This window comes from Desmodus rotundus, chromosome 5 (assembly GCF_022682495.2).
Source record: "Desmodus rotundus isolate HL8 chromosome 5, HLdesRot8A.1, whole genome shotgun sequence".
NCBI lineage: Eukaryota > Metazoa > Chordata > Mammalia > Chiroptera > Phyllostomidae > Desmodus > Desmodus rotundus.
Window position 1 is genome coordinate 115,860,079 of NC_071391.1, and position 19,799 is coordinate 115,879,877.

The window sequence follows — 19,799 nt, forward strand, 5'->3', positions numbered from 1 at the left end:
GCAGAGGACTGTTTTCTGCATTAATTGGCCAGTGCCCAACTGATGGACATTCAGCGTTTTCCCTCTTTACAGTACTGCAAGAAACTTTGTGTATAAATACTCAAATGCTCTAGTTCCATCACATGTGCAAAATGATTGGGTCTGCTGGATCTACTCTCACTTTACAAAGGAGAAAAGGTTGAGTCCCAGGGAGCGGAGATAAAGAGCCCGGCCATGGGCCCTTCCACAAGTGAAAAACCAAGGGGCTGGGGGCTGGGTTTCCTATCATCTGGTCTCCAGTTCTCTAAGGGGCACTTGCTCTGCTTCAGTGAATAAAACATCAATGCACAGTATTCCTTTTACACACCATCTCCATTTACCCTGTAGAATTGCAAGTATAAAGAGGCACTCTGGGTTTCACAAAAACCATGTAAAGTCCCACTGTTTCTGCACAGAAAGGAGGTCAGGCAGACAAGTCCTGCCCCAGACACTCCAGCCCCAGAAAGATGCAGGAGTTGGCCTCTGGCTCCCGTCCTCAATCCAGGCAACTCACGTTCACAGAGGCCAAAAGCGTACCTGCCGCTCCACACTGGGGCAGAGGTGGGTCACAGATGGGCTCCCAGGACTCCGCCCTGAGACCAGGGAAGGAGACTAATGACCACACAGTGCAGCCACCAGTGCAAACCTCAAGACACAGCGGGGGGCTCTGTGCCTCCAATCTCAGGAAAGCAATGAGAAGAAAAAAAGCCGGTCTCATACCTTGTCCTCTCCAGCAAACTTATTCATCAGCCTGCACTACGGGTGAGACATTCAAACCCAACCTGATGTGCTGGGTGGCTCTGATCGTGCTCGCACAATGTAATGTCTTAACACTTGACCTTTGACACGGATAAGTTTGAATCCTGACCAGGCCTCTCATTAGCTGTGTGGCCTTAGGCAAGTGATTTAAATTCATCTTAAAAAAAGTTGTATATATATGTAAAATTGGTACGCACTTCCTTGTAGGGTTTTGTGAAAAATAAATGAGTTAGTGCAAGTAGGAACTCAAAAAAGCCCTTACCCATGATATACATTTAGTAAATATTCAGGTACTGGCTTAGTGCTAGTACCTGAAATAAAGACAAGGTCCTTGGCCTTAAGGAACTGGTAAATTTATCACAATGTCAAATAGAAACAAAAGAAACAAGTGTGGCCACCAGTCAGAGGGAGTGGCAGGTACAATAGGTGCCCATCTAGAGGGCATACAAGGGACACTCAAGAACTGGGGGAGGCCCCTCACCCCACGGAGCTCTTTGAAGAGCTGAGACACACACACACTCAGAGGACAATCCTGAACAAGGTCACACCCTTGGGTCCTGGCTGGGTCCCAAGTCTTAGGCAAACACATACATACTGGGGACCTGGCCTACAACCCAGGCATGTGCCCTGACTGGGAACTGGTCAGGTGACCCTTTGGTTCGCAGGCCGGGACTCAATCCACTGAGCCACACCAGCCAGGGCGACCATTCCCTTCTCTGAGGATATTGCCACCCCCAGGCAGCTGGGCTCAATACCCTGGCATCACCATAGAATTCTCTCTCAGCCCTGCCTACCACACGCCACCTGGGCCACTATCCTGTGCTCCACCAGCTGCCATCACCCCTCCTCCACTCTGCACACACTGCTGATGATGCCTGTTGCACCGAGACAGCTCTCCTCAAACCCCTCAAAAGCTTTCGGTTAGTCGCCAGTGGTTACTGAAGAAAGACTCAAAGTTTTAGGTAGGCATGCTAGGCCTTCTGTGATCTGGCCCCAGTCCACCCTTCAACATCAGTCTCCACCGTGGCCCTTTTCTCCATCACTTCATCACTTGCCTGGTGGTACACCATGAAAAGCAGCGCTGAATCCAAATAAGGGGATTGAACAAAGCTTGAAGTTACTGCACAACTTCAGAGCCTTTAATATCTTAATATGCACTTTGGCTTCACATTCTCCCAAGTCTATTTGGACATTTAATACTCTTTTTTTATGAGTTCAAGAACAACCTAGGATGATCTGTACCACACTGCTTCTCCAGTAAGACTGTGGAATGTGCTGGTGAGATGGACCAGAGACTGCCGTGGCCCATGGCCATGACCGTCTTAGGCACATTTGTTGTTCATCACCATCACTAAGTGCAATTTCAATCCGTAAAATCCCAAACTGAGCCAAGCAGCCTTCCTCAGTACATGAACGGGAGCCAGATGCCTGACAGCAAGGCCCTGCTCCGCTGACAAGGATATACTTCTACCTTGACGGCCAACGCTGCCTGCTGTGTCAGTCTTCCTGGCTAACCTGCCCCACAGACTTCGTTAAATTTGCTGCATGCTTAAATTAGCCAGGCCGCAAACCAGAGAACCTTCACTGATATACAATTCTTCAGGTCCCTGAGCAAAGCCACCCAAGTCTCCCTCCAGCAGTGGAGCAGCCAGAGCCATCCCCTCCACCTTGCTGCCCCACAGCGCAGTACCTGTCCCGTCTGGAGTAGATCTCACAAAGGTGGGCAGCATCTTCACTGAGGCAGTGGGGTGGGTGGTAGCTCCCAGCCCTTTCTCCATCTCCTTGCAAAACCTCTTAGAAATCTCCAGAAGGGTCTCATCAGAAAGACGCATGTGATAGAGATACTGGTCCACCTGCAAAAAGGGGAAAACAAGAGTGGAGGCCTGTAAGTTAAATAAATTATGGTATGTATCTATATCATTGAACTTCACTCAACCCTTCAAAAGAGCAAAATCTGTTATATATAGGTTACACAAGACCATTTAACCAGAATCCATTTGACAGGACTTTGTCTTTTAAAAAAAACTAAGCTAAAAATTAGTATTAGAAAAATAGCCCTGGCTGGTGTAGCTCAGTGGATGGAGTGCTGGCCTGCAAAGGGTAGGGGGTTCAATTCCCAGTCAGGGCACATGCCTGGGTGGCGGGCCAGGTCCCCAACAGGGGGCGCATGAGGGGAACACACATTGATGTTTCCCTCTCTTTCTGCCTCCCTTCCCTTCTCTAAAAATAAATAAATAAAACATCTTTTAAAAAATTAGAAAAAGAGGTTTAATTTTAAGACATCCCTTGAACCAGAGTTCATTACTGACCCTCATCTCTCGATCCCTCACACACACCTCACAAGGCCAGTCATGTCAACCCTATTACCCCTCAACCTAGGCCAAGCAGCCGCCACCTCTTGCCTGGACTTACACAGTCCTCAATTCTACTTATCTCTTCCATCCATTTTCCATCCCCAGCCAGACTCTGCTATTATTTCCCTGCTTAGAACCTTTCCGTGGCTTTCCATTAGAACCAAACCCCTTGGAAAGCCTTCCAAGGCCCTCTACCGTCTGGCCTCTCCCCACCTCCTAAACTCAATGCATACCTCTGCACTTCTGTGAAGACTTTATCGTTGGTTCAGTCCCCAACTCACCCAGCTGGCCCTTCCTGCCCCGCAGCCTGTCACAAGGGCCCTACAGCTCCTTACCCCACTCTTCATCTGCCACTGACCACCTGCCATCCCACCTCCTGCCAGTCCTTCAAGCCTCTCTCCACGGAGGCCTTCCCTGATCCTCCCAACAAAACAGTCAGTCCTCCCGCCACTCAGGCTTATCCTTCCACAAAACCATCCACATTTTGGCAATATACATTTATTAGTGTCCAAATATAAACACCAAGGGCAAGAAGAGCCACGTCTATTTGCTCCCTGCATCCCTGGAGCCTAGCACGGTGCCTGACGCACAACAGAGACCCTACCTAAATAGTAATGCAACCTACCCTCTCCTCAGAGATGGAGGCAGCTTTCCATAGCTATTTCACTGGTCTTGTTCCCAGAATAAACCTACATGAACTTTTCCCAGATATAATACCAGGAGAAGGAGAAGTATCGGGAGTCCTTCTGAGGCAGTTTCCTTCTTGAAAGTACCCATCTGCCTTGGCCATAAATATTGCCAATTTTCTACTACTGAGAAAAGATCAGATAGAAATCCATTCAACGAGGCACAGATTTCCACGATATCCCTGTTCTCAACAGCAGTGTCCATGACAGGAGAGGCTGCTGGCCACAGAGGATGGGGGTTGAGATTCAAGAGCCTTGGGCCAGACCCCAGCTGTGCCCTCAAGGTGTGAAGATCATGGTCCTCCCAGCCCTGTCAGCACACTGGGGGCCCAAACGGGACCCTGCTCCTCCCAGCTCCAGAACTCCAGGATTCCCAAAGGCAGCGCTTGGCTGATAACCATCGCCACAGTTACTCCTCAGGGTAACACAAGTCAGTGTCCGCGCGTTCCTTGCCCTTACCCGACTCTGACAAAGGAGCATACATTTTCATTAGCTTCCCCAGACCAATGTCCCCATTAACAGTATGGCCTATTATATTTTCTAGCCTTTTAGTAAATTCTTCTTAGATTTTCTTTTCACCAAATGTGTAGCCTAGGATTTCCAGGAAAACCGCAAGAGAACAACAACGCTGGTGTCTTCCATTGTGTCTTCTTCCTCACATCTGCTCTCTTCCTGGCTGTATCCGAACTCCCTATGGGTTTGGGTCATGTCCTTCTCTTCAGGCCTGTTTCTGCCCCTATACAGTAATGAGATTGGTCCTTTTCAGATCATTTTAAATATCCTGATCAGTACTCAACTTTCAGCACTCTCGTAAAATCCCAAAAAGTGAGAGATCAGAGTCTGGAGTAAAATGCGGAAAGCTGCTGTAAGCAAGGTGAAGGAGTCTGGCGGATCGGCCCTGCCCCCTCCACCACAGCCGCGTGGTTACAATACAACAAAACTGGCCGCACCGTCCACCCACAAGGTGAGAAAGAGTGAGTGGGAGCAGAGAAGGGATAAAGGCCGTAGGTCACTTCTCCCCCTCCGCCTACTGCTCCCCACCAGAGAGACCAGGCTTGTCATGTTGGGTTTCCAGTTCGCAGAAACTCTGACAATTTCCCAGAACTCTGTTGTCAGCATTTATTACAGAGCTTCCCCAGACTAAGCCCACCTGTCTGAAGCAGGAAGAATCCAATGGTCCATTCTGTTTTCTGATTTCAGGTTCCTGGCACCTTACTTGCTTTGAACCCACCATCTGCCTCAGCCTCCCAGGTGGTGGGACACCAGCCCCAGCTAAGCTGGGTCACTGATGTGGGTTTTCTGCAACATAGGGGGAGCGCTCCCACGGAGGCCTGGCCTCCCCCACAATGTTGCCTGAGGCACCCCAGGAGGCCAACGGCTATAGCTTCAGACAAGTCCCCTCTCGACTGGTGCAGTGGGAGACAATTTCTGGTGATCCCAGGCCCAGGGCAATTTTAATCACGGCAGGGGTGGCCTGTTTCATACCCGATGACACCTGGGCTACTCCAAGTAGACTGCTTCATGGCTTACACATCTTGATGTGAATGTACAAAGTCCAGGACCACCAGACCAGAAGCCAATGCCAGACTACATCCAGGAACAGCCCGGGATGCCCTGTGGGCAATACCAGCAAACCCTCTGTGGCACTGACCTTGGTCTCAAGGTTCACACCCATTAACTCATTTAAATTCTCACAACAGCCCAGTGAGGTGAGCAGTGTTATAACCACCTTCTACCAAGAGGGAAAGGAAATGTGCCCAAAGTCACACAATTACAAAGGACCAAGCCAGGATTAGACTGGGCAGCCAGGACCATCTGTGTTCCTGTCCACTCTGCTAGATGAATGCCCCTCTTCTGTTGGACAACAACGTGGTCTATATAGGCCACATGGCATGGTGGGGCCCTCGAGCCAGCCACGCCCATTAAAAGATCATCTTCTCTTCCTGTCATTCCCCCAATGCAGACACAAAGGGCACACAGCGGCAGGCATGGTCCATGGAGCTGGCCTGGCAAGGCATAGGGAAGCAGGGGCAGCAGACGTGTCTCCGGCCATCATCGTGAGTTTGATACATGACAGAGCTGAAGCTCCCACGTTACTACTTTTCCAAAGAGAGGAGAGGGCTAGAGCCTCGCTGCCACCCACCCACCACTCACCAGATGGTCGTCAGTGTTGCAAAGGAAGCAGGAGAGTTCCTGCACGGGACAGCAGAGCCTTCTTAAGAGGTTGTACCATCACTTCTTGGAGTGTGAGGTCACGTACACAAAAGAGCGAAGGTGGAGTGGCCGCAGTTCTACAGGGGCCATTCTTAGTTTAACTTTGATATTTAAGCTGAGAGAAGCTTGTTGGAAACCCTGTTGACAATTCTCCTCTTTAACCCTCAAAGACTCTGACAAGTTAAAGAGTCAACCTTCACTCTGTCAGATGCCCTTTACCCAATAGATTATAATCATCTTTCGGTGTTCAGTGGCAGATGAAAGTGATACTGATAGTTACAGCAGCTAGCCTTCTATCAAGCATTTCTTACCTGTATGACACCAACCTATGGCTTTACTGACTTCACCTCCACTGTCCTTTCATAACAGGTGGTGGTGAGGGGCAGAGCTAGAAGTGAGGTGTGTCTGGCTCTAAAGCCAGGCCCTTGGGACCAGCACCCTTGCCTGGCCTCTCAGTGTAGCAGACATTCCCCACCCTGTGGTTTCTTGGATGACCCCAGGGCCTCAGTTTCCTCTCCATCACATGAAACTGAGAGAAAGGATATGGACAGGTATGAAAATGCAACTATGGCACCTTGGCCCAAACTTTCTGTCTTACACAGCATAATAGTATCTCCACCCTGAGTTTATTGGGGCCATTCAGGAAGGGGTGGTTAATCACCTAATGTTGCAGATTCCTAAACACACCACTGGGGCCCTCCCAGCCCTGGCTGGCCCTGCTGTGCTGGGGGAAGGGTGGCCAAGGGAGACAGAAGTCAGAAACGAGAAGCAGCCTCCATACAAAGAAAGTTTTCCTGGAATGGGAAGGAAGTGAATGCACTTTGCAGAACCCTGCCAATTTTACCCACAGTGCAGCCAGAGAGAGGGAGGGAGAGCCAGGCCCAAAGTCATAGGGGAAAGTCATTTAGGAGACAGCAAATGGACACGGGACAGTAGGATCACGGCTAAAAATACTCACTCTTAGAAAAGAAAGACCCTTGGGGAAACACGTTTATTTCCACTGAGCACAGACAACATTCAAATTTGTCTGGTTTGTCTCTCTCACCCCAATAAGTCGTCAGGACTCAGTGTGAATGCTTCCAAGCATGACAGGCTCACTACTTCCCTAAGTTGATTAGCTCCTACTGTTGGTTAGCGCTAGTTGTTAGAAAGCTTTTCTTCAGTCTAAGATAAAACTATTTTTCCGGTAACTTCTGTCTAGTCTCCATTCTGCCACTTGGGATACGAGTTCCTAACTTGGCAGCACATCAGAATGACATGAGGGATTTAAAAAAAAACATTAAGAATTCCAAAGGCCCATTCCAGACTAATCCAGCTGACACCGTAGGGCTGGGCGATCAAATATCTCTTCCCCTCTCCGTGGGCTGGCGTCCACCACGCCAATAACGTGATAATGGTGAGCTGTGGTCTGATCAACATTCTTAAGGTCATTTTTACCACTTTCCTGCCTGTGGTCTCTGAAAGTCAGTAGTGAAGATGTTAGGCTAAGGGTAAAATAACCCTGGGTTGATCCTGGGTGTTGGGAATTAGAAACACAAATCTTGTACTTAATTGGAAATTATCAAAGCAGAATCACTCAGGCCAACCCTCATTTTGCAGCTGCCGATGGTAAAGTACAGGCTGTGGCACCAGAAAAACCAGTGTTCGAACCCTGGCTCTAGCATTTGCACGGGTGTGTGACATTGGATGACGTCACTCTGGCTGAGCCCCAGTTTGCTCCCTATAAAATGGGATGAATAGCCCGACACCACAGAGTCATTGGCATAAATGGGGCAATGAGCATAAAGCTCTATAACGCTTCTCTTCTTTGCACCCCTTCTCTTCTCCTAGGCCACCCTCTGCCAAGCGGCACCCTGGGATTAAGGACATTTCTTAACTCTACCTAGTCACATTCAGGGTTAACAAAACAGAGGCTGTTTCCCCAAATTGTCCTTCTCTTTCTGCAGTGGGGGTGTAGCCTATCACACTGGACCACTTCTCTTTAAAAAGGTAAAGGAGGGGTCATTCTAGGCTGGGGAAACACAGGCAGGCCAGCAGCAAAACCCCACTGAAGTATGGGAAAGCCACCTGCCTGCACGGACAAGGGTGTGTATTAAAGCAAAATAGATAGCAGTTTCAGAGGACATCTATGTAGCAATCTTGAGATTAGAACTTCCTCATTGGGCAATTTTGATCAGTTTCTTTCTCAACACACCACTCAGACATGCCCACTTCCTCTACAAAATTATGGGTAGAGGCAGGAGGAGGTCTAAAGGGAAATTAACCCCTTACTTTCTATGAAATAGTGTAACACCCCAGATGGGAAGCCCATCTCCTTAAGGTCCACATTTCCCTCCAGACTAGCACTAGAAGGAGAGGAAATCATCATAGCATCGATGCAAGGAATGTAGGGAGCAAAGAGTTGCCCTGGTAGAGGGGCTACTTGAAAGTGCACAGTGGCCTGTGGGGCAGCCCCAGCCCCAGCCAGGCATGGGGAAGCCCCAAAACGGATGGTCTGGAGGTGAGAGCCGGAAAGGGATCTCAGAGAAACTGAGGCCAGGGAGTAGCCTTGGCCAGGGAGTAGGCCAAGGCCACACATACACTTGAGACTAGAACCTGGATCCCCAGACACCTTCCTCTATGGTCAAAAACAATAAATGGCAATCCCACTACAGGTCGAGAAGGTCCCGTGTCACCCTGCGGTAACTTCTGGTAACTTCCTTTGTATGGCCGGCAGCTACCGCCTAGTTGGAGTCCCAGTGGGAGAATGGTCGTGATCAAACTGTTTATGTGTAAAGAGAGCACTATTCCCACTTTGACGGTTTGGTATGTAAGTCCTGCAAATTCAGCCTGGAATACTTTAGGCAGTTTCAAAGGGAAGTGTTAGAAGAACCCTTACATTTCGACATCCAAATCTTTATTCATACTATTCAATCCCTGAGTCTCTAACCACTACTGGGACCCCAGCTTCTCCCATTGTATGGTCTTTATTGAAAACCTGTTTATGCAAAGCATACACTAGGACATAATTTTAAAAGAAATCAATTCCGGAAATGGATAGCGGCGCTGGTTGTATCACACACACACACACACACACACACAACATCAAAAAAAAAAAACCCCTAAAGAAATCAAGTTTCCTGCTCCCTAGGACTTTCTAAGAGCACAGAGCTCAGCTCATGCTATTGACCCAATAAATGTCTCTGAAATGAATGGAAGGATGGGTCTCAGTAGCTCAGAGAGGCAAGCACAATGCCAGGCAGCCATGGGAAGTGTCACAGGTGTGAATCAGCGGCCTGTGAGACCAGCATTCAGAGGAACTTGCTTCTGGGATAAGAACATAGGGCACATACACAAGTCAGGGAATATACGGTGACCTGGACACGTGAGGGAGATCACAGGAAAAGGCTCAAGAGGTGTGGGCACGCCCACGATCCGGGAAGGAGATTATGAATTCTATGACCAGAAAGCTACTCGCCATCCCTCCATGACATTACCTCTAAATGCAGTGCCTTCACAATTAGTATGATCTAATCCTATCGCTTTTAATCAAGGGATCATGGGAAGGAAGGATAATAAAGATGCTCCACTGTCTAAAGTTGCTGCGTTGTCCACTGCTGCTCACCAGTCAGTTCTCTGCAGCATCGATGTCAGGAGGGGGTCTGGCTGCACAGAAGTGCTGTGCTTCCTGCTGCGGGATTGAAATGACTGACTCCAGGAGAGCTGTCCTTCTTGCCTTGACTGTCAGGAAGCTCAGAGCTCTGTACCCACTCCCGTGAACTACCCTTAGTCTTAAATTTTGGGGTAATCATCCCTGCCTGCTCCAAGACTCTTGTTCTAGGGATTATTTTTACTAGAAGCTGAGTCACATCACCTAATCCTTTTACTCAGCACACAAAAAATACACGACTGAGCAAACGCTCATTTCTACAGGACACACCCTCCTGGTAGAAGGATGAACTCCAGGGACCAAATTGGATAAGAAAGCAACTCCACAAGTATATAAGCATCAGGGCCAAGGACACAGACACACCATGGGACTTCCTTTCTCCAGTCTTTGGGTATCTCTGATTTAATAACTAGAGGCTGTCCCCGGGAGGTGCTGGATGAACACTAGCTAATTCCTACCTTTTAGCTTCTTCTAGACTCCAACCAGACCAACTGATTGAATTTCAGCTTTCCCAGTACTCGTGTTCTCGTCCTAAAGATATATCCACGCCTCCAACCTAGCCTCCTCAAGACAGTTTTAGAAAGCCCCATACCCTCTGGTCTAGTCTCGTCTGCTTCGATTCAACAAGTCAAAACAGGGTTGAGGGTACAGGGCAGGGACACTACACAGTGATGAGAATGCATCACCTACCACCACATGTAACAAGATATACAGGTGAATCTCACCAAATAAAGTTGTGTGGAAAAGCCAGTCATGTTGGGAGACACACAGTATTTAAGTCCATTTATATTAAGTACAGAAATAGCCCTATGCTGGTACAAGTCAGCATAGTGATTACACTAAGTGATGGTTAGTGCTGGTGCTGATTTATTACTGGATCGAGGTGGTGGTTACCTGGTATGTTTAGTTTCCTGCTTATATTATACTTCAACCTAAAAATATAGGAAGAAGAAAGGGCAAGGCACTGACTAGGCCCTACTCTGCCCACGATGCATAATCAGAGAGCCAAAAGAGACCAGGGTTCAAAAGAGGTCAGACCAGAAGGCAGAGCCATAATGTAAATGCCTTCCAGTGACTAGGTGCTCACACCTGCTTGCAACTTAGTTCTGAATTTCATTTTTTTGTTGTTGCATTATTCCTTTGCCAGTGTTTTACCATAAATCTTTGATGAGGAAACCAAGGCTTGGAGAAGCTCCCCCAAACCACAGGCAGGACGCACGCATCCGGTGGCCAGCTGAATGCCCTAACCTGGGGCACGAGTGTGCCCATCCCAGGAAAGCCAGGTAACTGCTATCAGTGACTGCATTAATATTAATGATTTCACAGACTCCTGAGAGGACCAAGGCTGTACAAAGAGCAACAAAAGATGTTGGGGGAGGAAAAAACACAGCAGATCCTGGATTCTTTAAGGCTCTTTCTTGTCTTCTGAAACGCAGCTAACCCAGGGAACAGATCTGCCACAACACTTTCTTCAGAGGGGACACGGCAGACCCTGCTGGGGACTAGGGCCCGCCAGGCCACCTCAAGGAGATTTCATCTCTGAAGCACTGTGTACTAATAAGCCTGGGGTGGCAGGGTAAATGTGGGGCTGACAGGCACTCCTCCAGGATCCTGTTGCACCGTGGTGAGTCACAGGGTTTCCTGTTCTTCCAGTTCTTGCTCTCAGCTGCATCAAATTACAGCCAGACCGACCTCAGGCAGCAGCACCTGTCAGCGGTCCAGGAGATGGGCATTTGGGACACCCGTCCCAGGACACTCCTTTCCTCAAACATTTTGTTCTGTGCGGGGGCAGCAATGCAAAAAAAATAATATGTCCCAGATGTGCACGACCCTGGCACGGTTCACTTACGCACACATATGGTACGAAAACTAAATTGAATGTGCCAGGGGCAGGCACTGAGGCTATCAGCGTCAAGGAGACCCCAGTCTTGGCCTGCAAAGGGCTCAGTCTATTGGTGGGAGACAAATATGTCAGCAAATCACTCCAAGCTGAAGGTAAGGGCAGAGAGCAGGCAGTTTCTTTCACTGTAATAAAATACCGATTTATAATAACTAAAATCACACACATCAGTACAATTCTGATGGGCGTTTGTCTTGCAAAGGTTAGAAACACGTGGATGTGCTGACCTCATGCCTAGAATGTTCTCCTCTGGCCTAACAAATCCCCACTTGCCTTTTCAGGGCCCAGCACAAATGGTCTCTCCCCAGATGCCTTCCCGAATGCCCCAGCCATGACGTCAATGCACTTTTGACACCTTGTGTCTCTCCCCTCACTGGTACCAGAGAACTAAAGGCACTGACTGCATGTTCCCAACTGTGTATGTGTGATGCCAGCAGCTATCTCAGTACTGAGATATAGTAGGCGCTCGAAACATATCAATTATGCTTGCGTACAAGGGGCCATGGAGAGCCAAAGAAGAGAGGAGGGTAACTTGGGTGACGGGGAAGCACTGGCTGCTCCAGACTGCCCAGGGGCTCTGAGCTTGACCTTGTTCTTCAGGCCTGGGTCCTTGTTGTCCATGATCCTGGCAGCAGCACAGTTACCTCTCTTTCTACCTATCTGTCCTGGCCAGTACCCCAGGTCCCCTACGGATCAGATTCTGCATCCCATGGACAGCCCCCACTCCTGTCTGGTGCCCACTGTCCACCTGCTGAACCAAATCCCTTTGCGTCTGTGCTTCTGCATCACATTCAGAGTCTGCCGCATCAACCCCACGGTCACGTCCACCATCGGCAGGGCAACCACAGGTCCCGTTTGCCCAAGGCAATCTCAGTTTACACTGTTGTAGTGGCATAACTATTAATAGAGCCCCCTTTCACTCTCAAAAGTGGCTGAGTTTGGACAATAAATTCTAGGGTCACCCCAGTACAGGCCACAAAGCAAACCCTGCCCCTGTTCTCCGGGAGCCCACACCTGAGTAACGGCTGTGGAGAGCTCATGCTGCACCAATGGTGCCGAAAGGAAATCAAGAGACTGGGTTCTTGCTCTGGAGCTTGTCCTGTGTAAGCTTTGGCTGGTCCCCAAGTAAACAGCACTCAGGGACACTTTTCCTTATCTGTAAAATGAAGGGTTTAGACTAGCTAATCCCAAAGGTCTTCCTTCTCAGCTGGCACCTGACTCATAACTCTGTGAAACAGAAGCACAATTGCCCATCTCCAGTTGTCCTGCGGAGCCCCACGCTGGGGTTCAGGGCCTGGGCTCTGGAATCAGACTGTCTGGGTGTGAATCTGACTTGCCCTTGAGCAAGGTGCTGTCACTTTCTATGCTTTGGTGTCTTCATCTGAATAACAGGTTAATAACGTCTACCCTGGAGGGCTGCTGGAGGAGGGCCTGAGTTATAGGAAAGCACAGAGACCAGGCCCAGCACTTAGAAAGTAGTTTTAAGACCTTCAGGAATCAAGAAAAGGAACTGATGGGACTTGGCTACGAGGCTTCATTGGGAAGGGCTGATTCAGGAAAACTAGGGAGGAAGCAGGTAGCCAGAGGGGAAAGTCCCTCAAATGGGAAAAAGAATAAGTGACAGCTTCAGATGCCCTCATTTAACCCTAATTAAAGCTGCCAGATGGCTTATCTGGCTTCATTCCCTATCAGACAACCTGCAGATGCCAGAAGGAAGAGGTTGGGAATGTCTTTCAAGAACAGGGACTGCCTCCAGGGAGGCACTACAGAGCTGAGGGTACCAAGGGGCGGGAGGGCAGGGTGGGTCAGTGGGTGGGTGCCATGGGGTCCCAAGGCCAAGTTCTGCGTCCTACTTGAAAGTGTCTTCTAGGAAGCAAGGTCAAGGAAATGCCTAGAGATCCACAAGTGAAAGTGCAAAGAGCATGGCCACCACTGAAAGAGGGCAGCGCTCCAGAGGAGCGGGGACTCTCTGGCTCTGTTCCCCAGGGAACAAAGCCAAGACTCCCCGCTGGGTTTAGACAAGACAAGGCTGCACAGGGACAAGGGAAGTAGGGTGTGGGTTCCACAAAAAGGGCCCCCTTGGCTTTGTTAAGAGTCCCAGGTATCTGTCAGAAGGGGCCACAACGGACAGTCCAGAGTCTATGAGGGGGCAAAAACACCTCTGCTGAGGCCCACAATGGCCAGGGTCCCTCCACCCAATGTGCCAAAAGAATGTGAGAATGACTGTTCCCTACCGTGAAACCCTATGGAGTCAATGAGACCAAAACTTCCCACGATCTGGACCGGCCTGGACCTACCACAGCACCGGGCTGTTCAGGCAATCTCCCCCACAGGAAACCAAAGTCTGGGGCAGATGTGAAGAAGGATGAGCCAAGTGTCTCGTTGGCCAACTCCAACAAAACTGGCCTCAGCAACTGCCCTGGGACCCTCTGACCTTCTGCCCTCTGGGGCAGGTACTGAGGAGGGGACTGGGTTTCTACAGTGAGGAAGGGTTGAACTAATGCTGTGATTCCTCAGTGCAGCTGTGTCTCTCATGGCTTCCCAAGGAGGACGCTTCAACCTGAGGGGCACCAGTAACTAAGGTGCCCCAAAGACTCCCAGGAGGGGTGCTAGCTCCCCAGAGGACCAGAAGGAAAGCAGCTGGAGGAAGAGCTCAAAGACAGATCTCCTCTGTCCAGAAGAAAAGGTTTCAGAAATTGAAGGGACAATGAGGACACTTCCTTAATACCTTGGCTTAGGAACTTTCCACTCTTCTGCCCTCCCCGTCCTCTGCTCCAATCTGACATCAGAGAGCGTAAATGGGTCAGAACCTCACTCCAATCTGACATCAAACAGCGTAAAATGAGTCACAACCTCTGACCTAAGAGCCCTTGGGAAAAAAGAAGCAGGGGCTCTTTTGCTCCTGCCCTGATGAATGGTGCTGTAGAGTCTCTCAGTGTGTCTCTATGTACTAATCCTGAACACACAAAGCACTGATCTTGTGTCAGGCACAGTCTAAGAGCTTCACATATGTTAACTCACTTTAATCCTTACAACAACCCCAGTAAGGTGTTATCCAAACACTCTCCATTCTACAAGAGGAAAAAACATGCCTAGAGAGGTTGAATTAACCAGCCCAAGCGCACACAGTTGATTCCGCATTGAGCCAGGATTCAACCCCAGGGAGCCTGGTCTTACACTTCACCACACAGCCTCTCCCGGTGACTGCTGGACTTCCTCACTGTCAATCAGTGGCCCCTCTCCTCTGCTCCCAGCTATGGAAGCTCCCAAGCTCATGTTCATCCAGCACACATGCCTGCCGTGTTCAGAAGCCTGGCAGATGCTGGCCTCTATGGAAACCCCAGCAACAGCAGGGTGAGACTCCCCTGGGGACAACTGAGAACACTTCTCTCCCACTGGCTTCTTCCAGTGCTCACATTCTTCTGGTTGAGGACAGAAAAACAGTAACCCAGGTAACCCAGCCTTCAGCCGGGGGCAATGGGGGTAACCCACTGACCGCTGTGGATCTGCAGACCTCACCTTAAACTCGTCATTTGTAAAAAGCCACTCCCACCATGACTGTCCCATGATATGGCACACTGAGAGCTACGGTCCTAACTGACCCTGTAAGACCAAAGGGGAATGGACCATATTCTTCTAACGCGGTTTCTCAACCTGTACGTATTTGGGGCCGGAAAAGTCTGTTATGGAGGGGCTGAGCTGTGCACCGCAGGATGTTTAGCTGCATCCCTTCCCTCCACTTACTGGATGCAATAACACAGCACCACCCACCTACCTTGTGATAACCAAAAATGGCTCCAAATAGTGAATGTCCACTGGGGGGAGGGGAGATCACTAAGAGTTGAAAACTAATTCTCTAAAGGAAGAGTAAAAACAAAAATAAACCAGGTTTTGCCTCTGTAAGTTTGGATAGAGTGGAATTCTTGCTCTTTAAGATAGGCTGGGTTAGCCCCTCCCATGGGGTAACCCATTCCAAAATGGCAAGAGCGCCGAGGTGGAGAGACCGGCTTTGGAAGTTAACAGAAACAGCCACTTGAGTGCAAGGAAGCATGCCCTGTGATCCATGGAGCGCGCTATTAAGACATGGCCAATGAACTCAGGGATGTGCTTTGCCACCGCCCCCCACCCCCACTGCTTTGGAAAGGCAAAGGCAGACAACACACAGTGTTGGAAAACAAACCAAACTTGCTGACTTCAAAACTCAACAATAATAATGAGAAACCCGTTATCAAGAGTTGTCTTTTAAACCAGAAGTATGTGAACAAAGGAAGCCAGTTTTCTGGGGTTCTTGAGTTCTTAGTACATTATATCTCCTTATTCTGACTGCCAGATTTTTTGAGAAAACTGTTGTGGTTTGTGTTGTTTTGATTCTCCCTGGAAAAGGGCCCCTAACTGCCCTCAGACTCCTTGGGGTGCTGAAAAAGTTTCACTTTGAAAAGTAAAAATGTTTCTTAAAAAAGTTGGTTTTGTCTGAGGAGCCTCTGAGGGAATTTTATTCATTCGGGGTAAAGAAAAAAAGTGCTTCCCAAGCTCTCTGAAATAGAAGTTTGACATTACAAAATGAATGGTTCGCAAAAGTTTCCTACTACCAACAGTTATCTTCTGAGCAGGGAAGAGACAGTATTAGGATACAAGTTGAACAAATGAGACTATGTAATACATCTTTTACTATGTAATACATCATTTAACTTAAAGTCATAGAGCCTATCATTAAGTGATGACTTGCTATAATCATATGTACTTCATGGAGCTGTTGGGAATGTTAATGAATTAACGTACATAAAGAGCTTAAAATAGTTCCTGTTACACAGTAGCTATCATGTGCTTGAGTTTCAAAGTGTCAATGGGCAAAAATGAACAAATAACCCTAACTCCCCCTTTAATGGCACAAAACATTGGGCTTGTCCATCAAGAGACACACACACAAGTGACCCTGATGGGGCTAGTTCTGGGCAGGTGACCCTATGCTTTCTATGCCTCACACTACACAACCCAGAAGATTTAAGTGGGGGATTTCTGAAGAAACCAAATCAAGGCCTTTTCAAAAGACTCTAAAATTAAACAGGTGTCTTCCTTCTCTCCTAATTCTTCCTTCTAGCAGCAACGTGAAAAGATGCTTCCCAAATATTCTCTGATTCTCTTCCTACTTCCTACGTAATTACAGCTGGAATCAGCTGGGCTCACCTAAGTCAGGAGACCAAAGTCCCAGGTTCTGACACCTGTCGAGCTAAAGGGCTAACTCAACTCTGCCCCCATTGGTAATTTAAAGAAAATACACCCAAGTGTCCCCCAGACACTTCACAGAAAGGAAGCTGCAAGGGTCAAGAAGCCTAAGAGAACACGTTTTCTCATTGCTGTGCTTAATCATCACAACTCCATAACATGGACAAGGTCGCTAATGTCATCCTCATCTTACAAAAAGAAACCGACAGTCCAACGAGGCAAAGTGACAGGCTCAAGGTCTTGCAGTTGAGGCGGGGGGGGGGGGGGGGGGGGGGGGGGGAGGCGGGGGCGGGGGGGGGGGGAGGCGGGGGCGGGGGGCGGGGAAGGCCCACAAAACAGAGATCAGAACGCATTTCCAGATACTCTGGCTAATTCTCTTTCCAAAGAGATGGCCCCCTTCCAGGACAGGAGGGTGGTACGACTAGACAATTCCTGTCCTAACCTCCTTCCTCTGGGTTGGGAAAGAGTGAATTTGTAAAACAATAAACTGTCCTGGGGCGATACTCACCCAACAGAGAAGACCCTCAGCTTGGATTCAAGATACTACAGTTTTGTACTTGAAGACGTGCCAAGGGATGACAGTCTCCCAAGTGTGAACTCATTTCTTGGGTGGAGAAGCCCAAAGAAGTTGCCAAGATGCTGCCAGCTCACAGACATGTTCTTAAATAAACTGAAATAAAGTGCAGAGCAGGGCTACATCCCAGGAGTGAGAGTGACAGCTGTGGGCAGGCAGAGTAAAACTCAGCCACCCTGTGTTCCCTCCTCTGAGGCTGGGTAACGAGATGTCACGCTGTGACTTGGGGGTTCATCGGCCACGGCTCTCAAAACGCCAAGACCCACGCCACCATTCTATCCTTCGCTCTGAGGATCCGCAAAATGGGAGTGCGAGCAGGTTGTCCCACCAAACGATGCCCAGACATCCCCCCCAAAAAATGAAGTTTCCCAGAAACTTCAAGTATGTAATTAAGCGAAGCTCCGTCATTGCCTCACAGCACTGAACATCCCCCACACCCGCCCATCCTCTCTTCTCAAATCCCAGCTGAACCCCGCGGCAGGGCCAATCCTGAAATCCCGAGCATTTATTTCAGAAAATTCGCCCCACAGAGAGAGAGCGCGCCTCGGGCCCAGCCAGGCCCCACCCCCACCCCGTGCCCAGAGGCGCAGCGAGCTGGGCTCCCCGCCCGGCCACAGGCTCTTTCTCATGTAAATGACCCCGCGGAAGATAGAGCGGCGCGGGGGCGATTTGGGGGGCGGAGAAGTAGCTGCAGAGAGCGAGGTGGGCACAGACAGGTCAGGGCCAAGGACGTAAAAAGCTCGTTTTCAGAAAGACAAAAATCTCACAGGAGAAGGGAGGAGCGGGCGTGGGGGGAGTTAGTCCTCTCGGAGTAACTACCAGGAGTGCCAGAAGTACTATCCCCAGTCCGCCCCGCACTCGGAGGCGGGCCCGCGGGCCCCGGCGGGGCGGTCCCGAGGCAAAGGTGGGGGGAGACGTACGCCCCTCGCCGAGACTCAGTTCCGGGCGCCTCAGTTCCGGGGAGGGGGCGCGGCGGGCGGGGTTTCTGCGTCTCTTTCCCAGCTCCCTCCCAGGCTGGTCTCTGCGCAAGCCCCCTCCGCAAGGCCTGTGGAACTCCAAAGGGAGCAGCACTTCCCCACAACGCGGTCCTGTAGCGCGGGAACCTCCTCTCCCCACCCCCCGCCCCCACGCGGCAGCGGAGCCTCTTCCTCTAGCCACGGTTCTCCCCACGTGCTCTCGCCGGAACTCGGACTGCTAAAGAGGGGATACTCCCACGTGGGCCCATCAGTCTAAGACTGCTAACCAGGTGACCCGCCCCTCAAGGACTCAAGGAAAGAAGGAAAAAAGCGCGAGCGCGCGAGAGTGGCAGGGAGGGAAAGCGGGGTGGAGCTCCAGCCCTAGCGCCTTGCACGCGCGCACGAGCCTGCCTGTGCCTAGCGGACGTGGCTCCTCGTACCCAGGAGTTTCCCGGCCGCCCAGACTTTTCGCACGTCCTCTGCCCGGAACGTGGAAGAAGAGGGTCCCCGCAGGGTGAAGGAGACACAGGGAGGGCCAGGGACCACGCCACTTTGTCAAAGGCAAGCCAGCCACCCCTGCCTGCGCTTACTTACCTTCTGCACTTGGTCGTGGTTGAGCTCCGTGAAGAAGTAGGCAAGCAGATGAGAGGCGATCATTTTGCCACGGCCCGACGGCGCGGAAACCAAGGCTGGAGCGCGTGTGGGGAAGGAAGGCCGAGCGGTCAGGCAGCTTTTTACCCGGGTTTGGCGACGCAGCCGGGAGCAGGGAGTCCGAGCGACCCAAAAAGAAGTCTAGCGGCGGTGGCGCGCCCCGCTGGAGGGTCTCGGGTGTCTAGAAACAGGTTTTGGGAGTCACAACTACTAGAAGATTCCCAAAAATCACTCCCGGCGACTTGGGTTGCCCGGCTGTCAAGCGCTAACTTCGGCCACAGGATCACTAAGGCTCAACTTGGAAACAATCGCAACCCGACTCCACTTGTGTGATCGGACCTCTCCAGCTCACACGCACGCTGCTCTCGCCCGCGGATCTTCTGGACTTGGTGACTCTTCTTTGCTAGCGGCGGCCGGGGACTCCTGCGCTGGAGTTTCGTGCAACAATGTGGCTTATTGAGGGGCTGCCGGCTCGCGGGCCGCCCAGTCAATGACGCGCGCATACCCATTGGCTACACGAAGAGGGTGTGTGCGCCCCCGGAACGCCCGCCGCCTCAGCTCAGCCAATCAGTGCGCACGGCCCGTGGGCGCGGCCGCTCTGACACCGGAGCCCACAAGCCAGAGGGGCACGCTGGAGGCTGGGGGCGGGGCGGCGAGGCGGGATGCGACGTGTGGTCCGTGGCGAGAGGCTAGGGAGGAAAGGCGCATGAGCCGCCGCCGCGTCAGGCTCAGCTATGGGTTGGGGGGGCGCGTGATTACAGACCCGTTGTGTGGGGCGACTGGAAAGACAGGTCACCAGACTAGCACACGCCCTG

General features: G+C 50.5%; 1 protein-coding gene across 2 annotated transcripts in view; it reads right to left on the reverse strand.

Annotated features, from left to right (window-relative positions):
- HK2 (hexokinase 2) overlaps positions 1–19,445 on the reverse strand; it is a 58,140-nt gene extending 38,695 nt beyond the window's left edge. The window contains exons 1-2 of one of the 2 annotated variants that reach the window (XM_024558444.4): positions 18,928–19,445; positions 2,468–2,630 (exon numbers count right to left, since the gene is read on the reverse strand). In XM_024558444.4, the coding sequence (XP_024414212.2) occupies positions 2,468–2,630; positions 18,928–18,990 (226 nt within the window). In that variant the 5' untranslated portion in view covers positions 18,991–19,445. Of the gene's footprint in view, positions 1–2,467; positions 2,631–5,971; positions 6,176–18,927 lie in introns of those variants that run through there. The other variant, XM_045193812.2, reaches the window with a different exon arrangement.
- Positions 19,446–19,799: the final 354 nt, after the last annotated feature.